The sequence below is a fragment of the Dermacentor silvarum genome, chromosome 7 (genome assembly GCF_013339745.2).
Source record: "Dermacentor silvarum isolate Dsil-2018 chromosome 7, BIME_Dsil_1.4, whole genome shotgun sequence".
Classification (NCBI taxonomy): domain Eukaryota; kingdom Metazoa; phylum Arthropoda; class Arachnida; order Ixodida; family Ixodidae; genus Dermacentor; species Dermacentor silvarum.
Genome location: NC_051160.1, coordinates 88,693,537 through 88,708,292, shown reverse-complemented (window position 1 = coordinate 88,708,292; position 14,756 = coordinate 88,693,537). Strand labels below are relative to the sequence as shown.

The 14,756-nt window shown below is 50.6% G+C and overlaps 1 protein-coding gene across 2 annotated transcripts in view; it reads right to left on the bottom strand.

Annotated features, from left to right (window-relative positions):
• LOC125946854 (uncharacterized) overlaps positions 1 to 14,756 on the bottom strand; it is a 184,956-nt gene that overhangs the window by 141,895 nt on the left and 28,305 nt on the right. Inside the window, exons 1-2 of one of the 2 annotated variants that reach the window (XM_049670945.1) lie at positions 10,936 to 11,018; positions 2,575 to 2,624 (exon numbers count right to left, since the gene is read on the bottom strand). The exons of the other annotated variant lie outside the window; for it this stretch is intronic. Coding sequence (XP_049526902.1) covers positions 2,575 to 2,624; positions 10,936 to 10,996 — 111 coding nt within the window. The 5' untranslated portion in view covers positions 10,997 to 11,018. Of the gene's footprint in view, positions 1 to 2,574; positions 2,625 to 10,935; positions 11,019 to 14,756 lie in introns of those variants that run through there. 2 annotated transcript variants of the gene reach the window in all.

Genomic DNA, 14,756 nt, shown 5'->3' with positions numbered 1-14,756 from the left:
ATGACAAAATAAAGCGTATTCATGAAGCCAAAACAGCTCAACTCAGCAAGCTAACGATAACTACGGCTGAAAAAAACGAGCGGTATAGTTGATAAGAGGCGTACATGCGATGGTGGAACGGTTGTGAAATTATGTTCTTGCGTCTAAAGTAGCCATAGGTTGATTCGCAAAATTTAATCCGTCATTGCTGTTGCCGACATAAGAAGACCGTTCTATGATAGGAGGGTAGCTGGCTTGCAACATAATAACTCTGATCAGTGCCGCTATTGCTGTCACTGGTAACAGTTGAAACGCACTGTCACAGGCGATTGGCTGGAACGCCATGTCAGTTATTTTGAGGATGATAGGAGCTTTCTTGGTGGGTTGTCCAAGCATTCTGATAGGCCATCTAAAAGATTGCAGTGCAGTTTTTTCACAAGATTGGCATAGGCACGCACTGCAACGGAAGGTAACTTTATGCTTTTGAAGCTGGGAAGGTTTTTGCTGTTTCAGCTGGTGCTTATTCTTCGGAAAGCTGTGTTTGCTCACAAGCTGTGTTTGTGTTTCGATATGCGAAGTCACTGCGTGGTGCCGTAATTGCTGGAAATGCGGTATCCTTCTACGGCAATAACCAAAGATGGTCAGTGAGTTTGTTTGTCTTGCCCCCTAGCTGTGTCGCATGATCGCAGCAAGTCTCCCGGAGCTCATAGGTTGTACAACACGTTTTCAAGCGTTTATGACGCTAAGATTTTTCGCGTGGGATGAAACAACGACAATGCGTCTAAACATGTGAAATTATAAAACTCCGTTGTGGGACCATTCCAAAGTTGTATTGTGTGCTCTTAGCTCAGGCGTACTAACGTATAATCGATCTGTGCGACTAGCATTGACTACTGAGGCAGGTTTTCCTTACCTCACCGGTTGATGAGGTGAGCAGCGAGCAGATATGCAAAGGGTTCAAACGGGGCCGAGCAAGGGGGAGCGAAATTTGATCACCGGGTGCCGAGGGTTGCGCCGGCGTCTGCGATTGGTCCAGGTGGCCCTGATGTCACATTTGCGCTACACAGGAGGAGCAGAAATGAGAATTGTGGCGGCGTTTTTTCGTGCTTATCTTGCGGCGGCTCGTTAACGAGCACGACGGCGTGCATAGGAGCGCTAAAAGTACAGCCGGAACGGATCCTCAGTGAGAACGAGTTAACAGAGCAACGTCGTCTACTTGCCGAAAACGCTCGACAGCGCTTTGCTGCTAAGAGCGGTGCAGAACTGCATCAACGAATGGATGCCATTAGAAAGCTCAGCGCGCACCTTTGAGAAGCAAAGCGTTAGCAACCATCCTGATCTTCTGTGGTAATAATTACTTAGACAAATATTTTGGTAAGGAATCTTTCGGTGCAGTGTTTAGGTTTCAGCCATACGGACAGCATCAATAACGTAGGAAGAAATACAGATCCCATGCACTGAGGTATCATTACCAGGCGTTGACAGTTACCAGTGACAAAGTACAAGGTGTTATCGCTAGGAGCAACAAAAAGTTACAACGTGTTTGTGTAAATCGAGCAGTTGTGTGTGTATCGTGAGCGTAACGTGCGTATGACAACAACATGAAGACGACAACGAGATTGGTATGACGCAAACGGTATAATTCCTTGTTGCCGCTTGAGTCCTACTTATGCGAAATGCCGATTGTTGGGTCCTGCATAATTATTTAAGGGGCTTAAGCAATAGGAGCAGGTATTGTCACGTTATCTGCGACTAAGTGCTATACGATCGTGCGTTGCTGTGGCTACGTCGTGTGAGCAAAGTTAGAACAACGATGACATCTGCAGTGTACTCCAGAGAAGAAATGTGCAAGCGTTGTCAACAGGGTTCAACATGGATCGATCATGAAGGTGGTGCAACGTACCACACTCTTTAAATAGCCTTAGGCACTTTGAAAAGAGAACTGGAGAACGTGGGCGAATTCCGTAGAAAGTGCCATCTAATTTAGTGCAAATAAAGAAAAGAAGGACCATATATATTGTATTTTTACCCTCAGCGTAATGTAAGTAAATAGAGCCACTAATTCTGAGAAATAGTTTTCATTCAACTGAATAGTGCTAATAGCCACAAAATTGATGGATTGATAATGGGTGTGTTATTTTCAATGCATGGTTCCGAACTGACTCTTCGTGGTATATATTTACAGGTCGCAGAAAAATAAAATACCACGACCAGTTCGTTCTTAGAGACCAATAGCAGAGAGAGAGAGAGAGAGAGCAAGGAGAGGAAAGGCAGGGAGGTCAACCAGAAGAGCGTCCGGTTTGCTACCCTGCACTAGGGGTGAGGAAATGGGGGAATAGAAAGAATAAAATAGGGAGAGAATGAGTACTGAGTACACGTGGGACGATGTACAGGGACACTATAGGCGGTTTCTTAAACCGGTGCACTTCAAATACTGCCCTAATGCACGCATCGCTTTTTGTGCCAGTGACGGGTGTAGCCACGGTCCGAGTATCTTTGACTCAGAGAAGGCTCTCGAGTCCAGTCGGTTTAAAGTGGTCCTGAGAGAGAGGCGTTGGACCAATAGCAGCTATCTTGACGAGCCAACTTCCTTACCTTCATTGCACTGGAATATGTATCTCCACTTGCAGAAGTTATAGTTATGCCTGCAAAAGTCATACCGAAATTACAAAGTCTCAAAAGCAGAACACACCACAAAAAGCTATGTCAACTATAATGATATAGTTATGAACGCGGTAATGTTTTTCATTATAACCATGAGGCAACTAAATTCTGCGGCAGACAACCTAATAAATGTTTCACACAAAAGTTTATTGGATCATAGACATATTTAAGCACACAATGATCAACAGTGGCGGAAATAGGAAAGCCACTGCAACCAATGTTCATATAAGGCTTATGTCCTAAATACAGCAACAGCTTTCCTTAAGCAGCATTTAGATTCAGTTTTCGCCATCCCCAATCAGCGAGCGCATAAATTAGTGTGAGGCGAGTCGATGTGTAAAAAAAAGTAACTAAAACGAGAGGGGCGGGCGGGAACTTATGATGTAGGAGAAGCTGGTATGGACAGTACAGATGTTGCAAGCAGAACTCAATGTTAACAGTAGTAAGCAGGTAGGTGAAGTGTTTCTTTTTCCATCACAACTGAATACAGCAACTTCCTATTTCATCCCCCCCCCTTTTTTTTTAAATTTCATTTCTCTCACTTTACTCTCCACAGAAGTTTATTTTGGCCCTGCCATCCCATGTGTAAGTGACGAACAGTGAGCTGAGGTACGTAAGCGCTGCTAAGCTAAGCAGCTTCTTCGCCGATAAAACCAGTCCACTCGCTGAAGCGTCGGATCCAGCTACGTCACATTGTTCCGCCACTGTTCAAGCCTCCATTATCACGTGAAATTCTGTCTTCGCTAAACCACACAGATCTCTTAACGGAATGGCACAGGATATTGAGCAATTTTTTACAGCGGAGCTGTTAGGCTTTTCTTAAGTCCGTTCCGTGCCGACAGAAAACTCGGCCCAGCTGTGCGTCGCCGAGCCACGCAACCTCCTCGCATCACACACGTGCGTGGGTGGAGTCTTGCCACGGCATGCGTGCGCTTCGCCTTCCTCTCCCCAGCCGAGGAGATGCAAGTGTTCGCTTAGCCGTGACGTCACTGATATGCTAGGAAGCTCTGAGCAGCCGGCGCGCCGACAGACGTGTCGCCTCTCTCGTCTAGTGAACGCGCGTGCACAGCTACTATGGGGCGACCGAAGAAAGGCAAAACTTCCGAGGAAGAAGCCGCCTACAAGGAAGCTCGGCACACGGCTCCGGGGGACTACGATCTACGAAGAAGAGCCGATCTTGCCGATCGCACCGAGACCGTCACCGACAAACGCCGGCGCGGAGCCGAGGATCCCGAGTTTTGGGCCAGAGACAATGAACGCGGCCGACTGAATGCTCAGCTCCGCCGGGAATCGGTTCCGGGCCTGCGCGTCACCGAGAACCTCCTACGCCAAGCCCGCAAATCCATGGGAACTTGGCGACACTTAGTATGAGCATTGTTAAGCCATGCATAACCTTGTAATACATACCAAAACCTAGCAACACTTAGTATGAACCTAGCCGAGCCATGTATAACCTCGCAAAACTTAGCAAAGCCTAGCAACACTTACCAAAAGCCGGAAATAGCTCCGCTGTGTTCCAGCCGTGCCCCACTAGTGCAAACTGTCCACATTTTTTTTTACTTTCTCGATTTTTGCACTACCTAATCTTTAGATCTTTAGGTATGTGTCGCTGGCTATGTGGCCAGTTTCTTATCAGTCTTTGAGAATGCTTATTTGGCACACTGACAAAGGGGCCTAAAGTTCAATATTGAAGTTATTTAGACATGTGCCCTATTTCTCTGCGATTACACATCTCATGATGCGCACGGCGCCCGATTGAGAGCGTCGCGTGCCGCCTACATCGACGAAGAAAGCGTCGAGGAAAACACCACCTGGTCTCCGCCGCCTGCACTTTCGAGGAAAACAGATGGCTACCCAGCTACAAGAGGAACCGACAAGAATGCAAACCGATGGGACGGACGCGAATTCCGCAACGACATCGGCACGACCCTACGACTGCTAACAGCGCGAAAACAATCGAAAACCAACACATTGAATGGCTGCAAGTCGGACGCAAGAGAAAACAAGCATCGGAACCCATAAAATCGCAAAACGAAATGCCGAAACAAGACCCTAAGCCCACACCGCAACCGTCAAAACAACGCAACCAGAAGATGCCACCTTTCCCAACCGACGACTTCAAGATTGTCTACAGGCCACAAGTGGGACTCGACTTATCGAAATGGAACCTAACCGCAGTTACCCACGCCATCGGAAGATCCAGCGGCCTCACGCAACAGGATTTCCACGATAACGTTCGAGTTCAGACGCAGAGGGTAGAAAACGTCATCATTGCGAGTACCGCCAACACTGAACGTGCAACCAAGCTCAAAAGCATAACGACCATCCAGTTAGGCGGCACCTTCTTCAAAGTGAACCCCCACGTGAGACATCCCGACGACCTAAGCAGAGGCGTCATCTACGGTCTCCTGCCAGGTACCAGTAGTGCCGAAATCGTAGCTGGCCTCAGAGTCGATTCGAGATACACAGTTCTCGGTGCACGCATGCTCGGTCGATCTTCCACGGCCGTCATCACTTTCGACGGGCCACACGTCCCGTACTACATCACCTACCAAAGTGGGGACTATCGCTGTAAGCCCTATCGAAAGTCCGTGCAGTACTGCCGGACGTGTGGTGCCATTGGACATAGGCAAGACATCTGCCCCAGTCCCAGAAAACACTTCTGCTACAAGTGCGGACAAGACGCAGTACTCGAGGATCACGAATGCCTACCCAAGTGCAAAATATGCCAAGAAGCACACGAGACCGCTGGAAAGGAGTGCAAGAAGAAGCTAAGACCCAACCCACCACCTTACCAAGTGAGACAACAACAACTTAACAAGGCTAAAGTCCGAGACAGCCATTGGAATTTAAGCAGCGATGACGAATTCCCCAAACTAGAGAACCCGTCCACAAGCTCGGGCAGTGCACCGCGACTCCATGCCGGCCGAAGCAAGTCTAGGTCTAGGTCTAGGTCTGTCGTACCATCGAGGTCCAAGTCTGGCACGAGATTCCGAACGCGCTCCGTTCAACGAGTCAACTATGCTGCTGCGGCACGGGGTTACTCTCACAACACGAGCACTTCGGATTTCTCGACTGCAGACACCGCGGCGCTCAGGGCTCTGGAGAACATTGTTCGAAATCAGCAGAAGGCGCTGCAAAGCCTTCGCGACCAGATCCAAAGCCAAGGCGCCGTCATCGACAAGCTCACACAACTATGCCAAGAACGAGAAGAAATTATACACAAGCAGAATGACAACATCGAGAAGCTCACTCAATTATGCCAAGAACAGCAACTAACTAAACAACAAGCCAAGAACCTCACGGAACAAGAAGTTGAAGCTGTCGTGGAGGAGAAGATTGTACACGTCATCGAAACGAAACTCGAGGCTCTAATTGAATCGAAGCTCACAGTGATAGTTGAGTCCAAGCTCGAAGCAATCTTACAAGCGAAACTGCAGCCAATTCATACTCAAATCGGCAACAAGTTCACGACACTCAGCCACACCATGGACACACATACAGCCCAAATCAATGAGATGAAATCCCAGCTCACTAATTTCATAGCCCATGTCAAGAACAACTACATGAGCCACGCGGAACTTGAGGAAGGGCACGGAAGGAAGAAACGACGGCCACACAGCAAGACGCCTTCCCGTTCGAACTCTCTTGAACGGGAGCACGTTAACGCACCTGGGGCTCCTGTGGATGGCAAACTCTAACTGCAAAACTCCCATTTCGCAATCGACTTTCCGCATCTGGCACTGGAACTGTAGATCCTACAGACCCCGCTTAGCAAATCTACAAGAATATCTAAAGACAAATCAACCAGACATCATCGCCCTCCAAGAGACCAACACCAAAAAAGTTAGGCTTCCAGGATACAACACCCTCACCATAACCACAAGAACCGCGATACTTCTCAAGAAGACAATTACGGCCCAAGAACACAGGATAGAAGACACCACGATTGAGAACACTATAGTGGAAATCATACCCGACCGCAAGTCGCATCAAAGCCTCTACGTGGCTAACGTATACAGCCCACCATGAGACCAGCTCGCGGACTACGATCACTTCATCCGCGAACTCCGAAAACGCACAAGAGGACACCGGCTTGTAGTCGTAGGGGACTTTAACGCCCCGCACATGGCCTGGGGCTATGCCACCACTACGAAGAAAGGCGCGAGAGTCCACGACGCCGCTCAGCAACACGGCCTCACGTTGTGGAACGATTCGCTCCAGCCTACGAGAGTCGGAAACAGCGTCTCAAGAGACACCAACCCCGACCTTACCTTTACGCGGGATGTGAAGAACGCGATCTGGACCTGTCTCCCAGACACTCTTGGTAGTGACCACCACATCGTCCAACTCGACATCGAGCACGCACGTCGACCGGCCAGGACTGGCACGGCAAGAATAACGGAATGGAATGCCTTCAGAACCGAGCTCGACGATCAAACTACCATATCGGACATCGACGCCTGGCTCAAACACATCCTGGATACCGCCGAACGGTTCACAAAAATCATCTAACTTGATGACGATCACCCCGCCATAGACACTCACCTACTCCACCTCTGGGAGGCCAGAAGGGCCCTACTCAAGAGATGGAAGAGGCAGAAACTCAACACGCAACTCAAGAAAAGAATCGCCCTATTGACAGAACAGTCGCAGGAGTATGCTGAACAGCTAGCGAGACACAACTGGCGCGCCTTCTGCGATAAGCTTCAGGGCACGCTCAGTACCAAGAAAACGTGGCACCTGCTGCGCGCTCTCCTCGACGAAGGTCCCACCAAGACGCAGCAACGGCAACACATCCGTCGATTAGCACACAACTACGACGGCTCGGAGGAAGACCTACTTCGCGAACTATGCAACAAGCTCCGCGGTCCCTCCCAACCAGCGACAACCCCGCCACTCAAAGAATATGAAGGCAGACCCAACGCTGACTTGGACCGGCCCTTCACACCAGCAGAGCTACAAGCAGCCATCTCCAAGCTCACGAGAAACACGAGCCCAGGCAAGGACAGAATAGTGAACAAGCACTTACGACAGCTGCCCCAACAGGCCTTGACGGCTCTCCTCCGGGATTACAACGAGTGCTGGGACAAAGGAGAGCTGCCGGCCGCGTGGAAGCACTCGAAAGTGCTCATGATACCAAAGCCCAACAAGCCCAAAGCTCTCGAGAACCTGAGACCAATCTCTCTCACTTCGTGCGTTGGTAAGCTGTTTGAGCATATGGTCCACGACCGGCTCACATCGCACCTCGAAGACAATGGGCACTATCCAGACACTATGTTCGGCTTCCGCCAGCTTCTTTCTACGCAAGACGTCTTTCTTCTCCTAAAGGATGACCTCATTGACCACCTCAGCAAGAATAACAAGTCGTGCGTCCTTGCCATCGACGTGAAGGGCGCATTTGACAATGTCAGCCACAAAGCGATACTACAAAACCTCGAGGAGACCGCCTGCGGTTCAAAGACCTACGGCTATGTCCGTAACTTCCTCACCGGCCGGACGGCCACGATGGGGATATCCAACTTACGCAGTAAGGAATTCAAGCTGCCGAACAGGGGAACGCCGCAAGGCTCCGTCGTGTCGCCCCTCCTATTCAACGTGGCACTCCTCAAGCTCCCCCGGCTTCTCGAAAACATCCCAGGCCTGCGTCACGCCTTCTACGCGGACGACATCACGCTCTGGACGCGAGGAACGAGCACCGGAGAGCAAGAACGTTGCCTTCAAGAAGCGGTTGATGTTATCGAGCACTACCTTGATAGCTGCGGCCTCCACTGCGCACCTGAGAAATCGGAGCTGCTCGTACTCAAGGCACGCACGAGGGGTAGAGCTCCCACCTACGAAGCTCCAGACCCATGCGTCATACTCAACGGGATCCAAATACCGAAGGTCGCCTCGCTTCGAGTACTCGGCTTGCACCTCCACCGAGATGGATCAGGAGTCGCCATGCTCCCACGGCTCCAACGCACAATATCCCAACTCACACACCTCGTAAGGAGAGTAGCTAATCGACGCAGTGGTCTCAAGGAGCAAGACACCCTGAGAGTCGTTCAAGCTCTACTGACAAGCAGAATAACGTACGCAACCCCGTACCTGGCTCTCAAGAATTGCGAAGTCGACAAGCTCAATGTCATCATCCGCAAAGCTACGAAGCTCGCCATGGGTCTACCACCTGTGGCATCTACCACCCGACTTCTCAAAATGGGTGCTCATAACACCTGGCAAGAGCTGGTGGAAGCCCAGAAAACCAACCAACTCGAGAGGCTGAAGCTCACGCCGACGGGCAGATCGGTCCTTGCGCGCCTCGGCTACGCAGAACGCTACATCTCCGACGCGGACCGCAAGGTCAAGATACCGCCATGCTTAAGAGAATCCCTGAGCATCGGCAAACTACCGCGCAACATGCATCCCGAGCATCATCGGGGACGCCGGCTCGCTCGAGTCGACGCCATCCGAAGACGCCACAAGCACGATCCAGATGCTCGCTACGTAGATGCGTCCAAATACCCGGGAAAAACCGCTTACGCCCTGAGTGTGGTTGACTCGAGAGGCCAAGAACTGGCATCCGCCACAGTCAGGGTGCGGAACTCGGAGACAGCGGAAGAAGCGGCGATCGCCCTCGCCACCACCACGAGCACGAACGCGGTCGCAGTCTTCACGGACTCCCAATCCGCAGTGCGCAATTACACGAGAGGCCGAATATCAGTGGAAGCAGTCAAAATTCTGCAGAAAAGAAGCACTCCGCTCCCTTACACCTGCGTCACGTGGGTACCAGGGCACGAGGGGCTCGAGGGAAACGAAGCGGCACACGCCGCGGCCCGCGACCACGTCAACCGGGCCTCTTTCGACGCCTCGCGAGACCCCCGACCGCCTGGTGACGCAACGGAAACGGAGACAATACCCCCCACGTATAAAGCCATCCTCCAACACTACCGATTGGGACGCAGGGTGTACCCGCCACCTCATCCAAAACTGACGAAAGAGGAAAGCACCGCATTCCGAAGACTGCAGAGCAATACGTACACACATGGGATCCTCATGCATCGCATCCACCCGACACTACACACATACAACTGCCCGATCTGCGCCGTGCCAGACACTCTGGCGCATTTGCTACTAGAGTGCCCGTGGCGCCCCGAAGACGCCGTTACTAAACATACAACGTCTGAAGACGTGAACCTCCTCGCCGAGACGTGGGAGGCCAAGATCTCCACCCCGGCCCTGGACGAACAACGACGTCTTGTCGCCAGAGCCCGGGATGCGGGATCCTGGAATGAGGGACCCTCCCACCTAGAGTGATCCACAGCTCAAACGCTCGGGAACACCGTCTCGAAAATTAAAGTTTATATCATCATCATCATTACACATCTCATCACTATTGCTCTTTCGACAACCATCATACATTGATTTTCTCCTCGTAACATGATTGCTGCTACTTCAAACTCTGTGCATCGGTTCGATTAGGTGTTGACATTCCCCATAGCTTGCGAATAGTGTAGTGCTTCTTTGTCACCGTTAGTTTAGACTAAAGGTTTTACATATGCGGTGCAAAGCATAAAGATTGCCGGCAATTACACGTTCTACTTAGTAGTACATCATTAAATATAGTGCAACAATTCATAACAAATATTTTGCCAAAATCAAAATCATCAGACATGTCAAATCTGTATAATTTTATGGCGCATCACCATGTGTTGAGGACGTGCTTGTCCGGTTACGAAAGGGAAGCGGAAATGTTTACGGAATAGCCCACAAATAACGGACACTGTTTTCTCACCTTGTGTTGCAGCATAGTCCAAGAATACAAATAAGAAGTCGCGAATGCTATTAAGTCCCAATAAGAATTGCCAATTAGTCCATAGCTACACCCCCCCCCCCGCCAAAAAAATATACACAATTGCTACGCTCCACGACAAGCTAAGTCAATGCAGTAAAATCATCAACGCGTGCCATCTTTTTGTGGCAAATCAATATTTTACGAATGACAGTAACGAACGCACGAGTTGTCGACTGCTCCCCTATGATTAGAAAGGGTTGCGTTGTTGACTATTAAGTACCGCTTATTTCTGAGCCAGTATTTGTTGAATGTATATATATATATATATATATATTCACCTTCGTGCCATAGCGAAGTAGTGTCCTAAGCAGTTCTCTTGGTTTCTGTCTAGCAAACACTGGTTACATTTCCTAAAAGCCTATTTCACAGAAATTATTGTTCTTGTTAACTGGATCACATGGTTGTTTATTTACCTTGAATATTAACAATGCTATATATAACCATGGAAAAATATTCACCTGTGAGAAAGGAAAATGTCAAGAACTCGAAATAATAAGAAAACGTCCTCTCAAGCTTCATCGTTTTATCTATCTGTTATGAGCAGAATACACTGAAACAAAAAATAAATATGTCATGTACTCACATGCTAAGTGAGATAAACAGTAAAAAGTCATAACCTACTCACAATTGCTTGATTGGCGAGTATAACGAGTATAAAGGTGCATTTATGCAGTTATGAATATGTATTACCAGGCGCAACATTTTTGTGGTTGGTATTCAGTGTGGTAGGGGCTGAATCCATACATTAGCATTAAAAGCCTACAGAGCGCAGTTGACTGTTCTCATTTCGTGTTGGTTTGTTTAGGCTTTCGCAAACAGTGTGAACAATGATGACAATCCAAATTTCAAATAAGGGTTCACACCTAGTGACAGCATTGTTATAATCTGCAGAACATATTGTGACAGAGCGATGAAGAAGACGTTTTGAGAGCACTTGAAGAAGACGAAGCTCGGGACTTCGCGTGCTTACTATGATCTTGTCAGCCGCTGCCGGTCTTGTAAATACACTGTAAATACATTTCTTATTCCTTTTCCCCGTAACATTTTTGGTGGAGTTTGCGGGCTCAAGTTCAAGACGGATTTACGCAGCGGGCGCTCCTTGTCTGCATCGACCATGCCAGCTCAAGGCGAGGATGCTTCGGGCTCGTCGACCCCCACGCCAACCGTCATTCTGGCACAACCGCGCGACCCCGGCACCTTTTCCGGCACTGACAACACGGATGTTGAAGACTGGCTTCAACTATATGAGCGGGTGAGCAAGAGCAACCATTGGAACCAGACCGCCATGCTGGCTAATTTGATCTTCTATCTCGCGGGAACGGCACTCGTCTGGTTTCAGACCCACGAAGAGGAACTTACCACCTGGGACATTTGTAAACAGAAGCTCACGGATTTGTTTGGCAAGCCTGTTGGACGTCAGCGCGCCGCTCAAAAAGACCTCGCTTCGCGTGTCCAGACGTGCACTGAGTCCTACCTCACATACATCCAGGACGTGCTCGCTCTGTGCCGCAAAGTGGATCCGAGAATGTCCGAAGCTGATAAGGTCGCACATGTCATTAAGGGCATAGCAGATGACGCCTTTCACCTCCTCGTCTTTAAGAATTCTTCTACTGTACAAGCCATCATTACCGAATGCAGGCGGTTTGAAGAAGCCAAGAGCCGCCGCATTGCCCACCCGTTTCCCCGCCTCCCCAACACGGCTGCTACGTCCACCTGCGAAGACCTCCGCAGTCTGCCCACACCCAATCGCTCTGATGACATCGTCCACATCATCCGGCGTGAAATCGAGGCCGCATCTCCTATCCAAACCCCAACCCTTGGCTCCGACAATTGCCAGTCCACCGTTTCCCTGATCCAGACCGTCGTACGCCAGGAATTGGCCAACGTTGGCTTGATGAATGTCTGCTCCGTTAATCGGCCTGACTACGCTTCGTCCGCCTCTGCCATGCGCCCTCGCAACATGAAGGCCCCTCCGCGGTATCGCAACCCGACTGAATGGCGCACTCCCGACGACAGGCCAATATGCATCACTTGTGGCCGTATCGGTCACATTTCACGTCACTGCCGCTCTTCGTGGAATTCGACCCCTTGGCCCTATCTGCCATCCGACCGCCCCCCTCATGCTGCTTCTCGCTTCCCACCGCGCATGCAACCAGTAACTCCTGGCGACTCCTCTCGGCCCGCCCGCTCTAGCCGCTCTCCTTCGCCACATCGCCGCTCCTCCCGCTCGCCCCCATCGCGTCGGTCACCGTCGCCCAGCTCCTTCCGGCGCACGCTTTCGGAAAACTAACAGGTGCAGCACCTAGAGGTGATGCTGCTATACCGCCCCGACGCCAAAATCCTCTTCTGACCCTGCCTACAAATCGGAACCTCATCAAAGTGAACGTGGATGGTGTACCTGTTACGGCTCTGATTGACACTGGCGCGCACGTATCTGTCATGGGTGCTCAGCTTCGCCATCGTCTCAAGAAAGTCCTCACTCCTGCCCCGTCGCCTGTGCTCCGAGTCGCCGACGGGGGAACGCCGGCCGTTATTGGCATGTGTCCAGCTCGTGTGAGTGTCGCCGATCATCATACTTCTGTTTTATTCTATGTCCTAGAACACTGCCCTCACGACCTAATCCTGGGACTTGACTTTCTCTCAGCCCATTCCGCCTTGATAGACTGTTCTGCTGGTGTTGTGCAACTCGCTCTACCTGTTGCTATTGATCCCCCCGATAGCGCTCCGATCGGCTATGTTCCACAGAGCATATTCGCCTCCCTCACCTTGCCGTTACCTACATAGGTGTTTCACCCGTTCCGCCCATTCCAGACGGTGACTACATCGTATCTCCTAATCCGGATGTCCTGCTCTCGCATAACGTCGCATTTCCTCACACCGTCATTACCATTACGGACTACACGTCCTGTCTTCCGCTAGTGAACTTTGGACTTAGTGCACAAGTTCTCCCGCGCGGCATATCACTTGCGCAAATCACGCCGGCCGAAGACTACCAGATTTCGGGTTTAAATGCTGATGACTCCTCGTGTGCAACTCTTGCTGTGCCTCCTGCCCCTTCAGACTTGAATGCCCTAATGAAAATGATCGCGCCCGACCTTCCGCCCCAGTGTGCCAATGAACTACGTTGCCTCCTTGCCTCGTACTGGGACTTATTCGACCTTGGAGACCGTCCTCTCGGACAAACATCTGTTGTGAAACATCGCATTAACACCGGGGATGCGAGCCCAATCCATCGGCGACCCTACCGCGTCTCTCCTACCGAGCGAGACATCATCCAACACGAAGTTGATAAGATGCTTTCTCGTAACATCATTGAACCTTCTTGTAGCCCATGGGCATCCCCTGTTGTCCTAGTTAAGAAAAAGGACAACAGTTGGCGATTTTGCGTAGATTATCGGCACCTAAACAAGGTAACCAAGAAGGACGTCTATCCGCTACCACGCATTGACGATGCCCTTGATTGCCTCCATGGAGCACAATATTTTTCGTCCATAGACCTTCGCTCCGGGTACTGGCAAATTGCCGTCGATGACATGGACCGTGAGAAAACGGCTTTTATTACTCCCGACGGGCTCTATCAGTTCAAAGTCATGCCTTTCGGGTTATGTAATGCCCCAGCCACATTTGAAAGAATGATGGACGCCCTCCTACACGGTTTCAAGTGGTCCATCTGCCTCTGTTACTTGGACGATGTGATCGTTTTTTCTCCCACTTTTGCGACGCACCCCGAACGCCTATCGACGGTCCTATCTGTTTTTCGTCGGGCGGGGCTACAACTCAATTCGTCCAAATGCCACTTCGGTCGTCGTGAAATTTCTGTGCTCGGACATCTCGTCGATTCTTCGGGTGTCCGTCCTGATCAAGATAAAATCAAGGGAAAGTCTTTCACGTGGGCACGTGAAAGACTTTCCCGTGCCCACGTGCGCCAAGGACGTTCGCAGCTTCTTGGGCCTCTGCTCCTACTTTCGTCGGTTTGTCCGCAATTTTGCGGACGTTGCACGCCCTCTTACTCAGCTCCTCAAGAAAGACGCTGCCTTCATTTGGGGCTGTGAGCAAGCTCGTGCTTTCACTGAGCTGATCCGGCTGCTTACCTCCCCTCCCATTCTCGCTCACTTTGACGCGTCAGCTCCAACAGAAGTCCGTACCGATGCCAGCGGCCATGGTATTGGAGCTATCCTGGCCCAGAAACAACAAGGACAAGACCGTGTTATTGCTTACGCCAGCCGCCTTCTTTCCCCTGCTGAGCGCAAATATTCCATCACTGAGCGCGAGTGTCTGG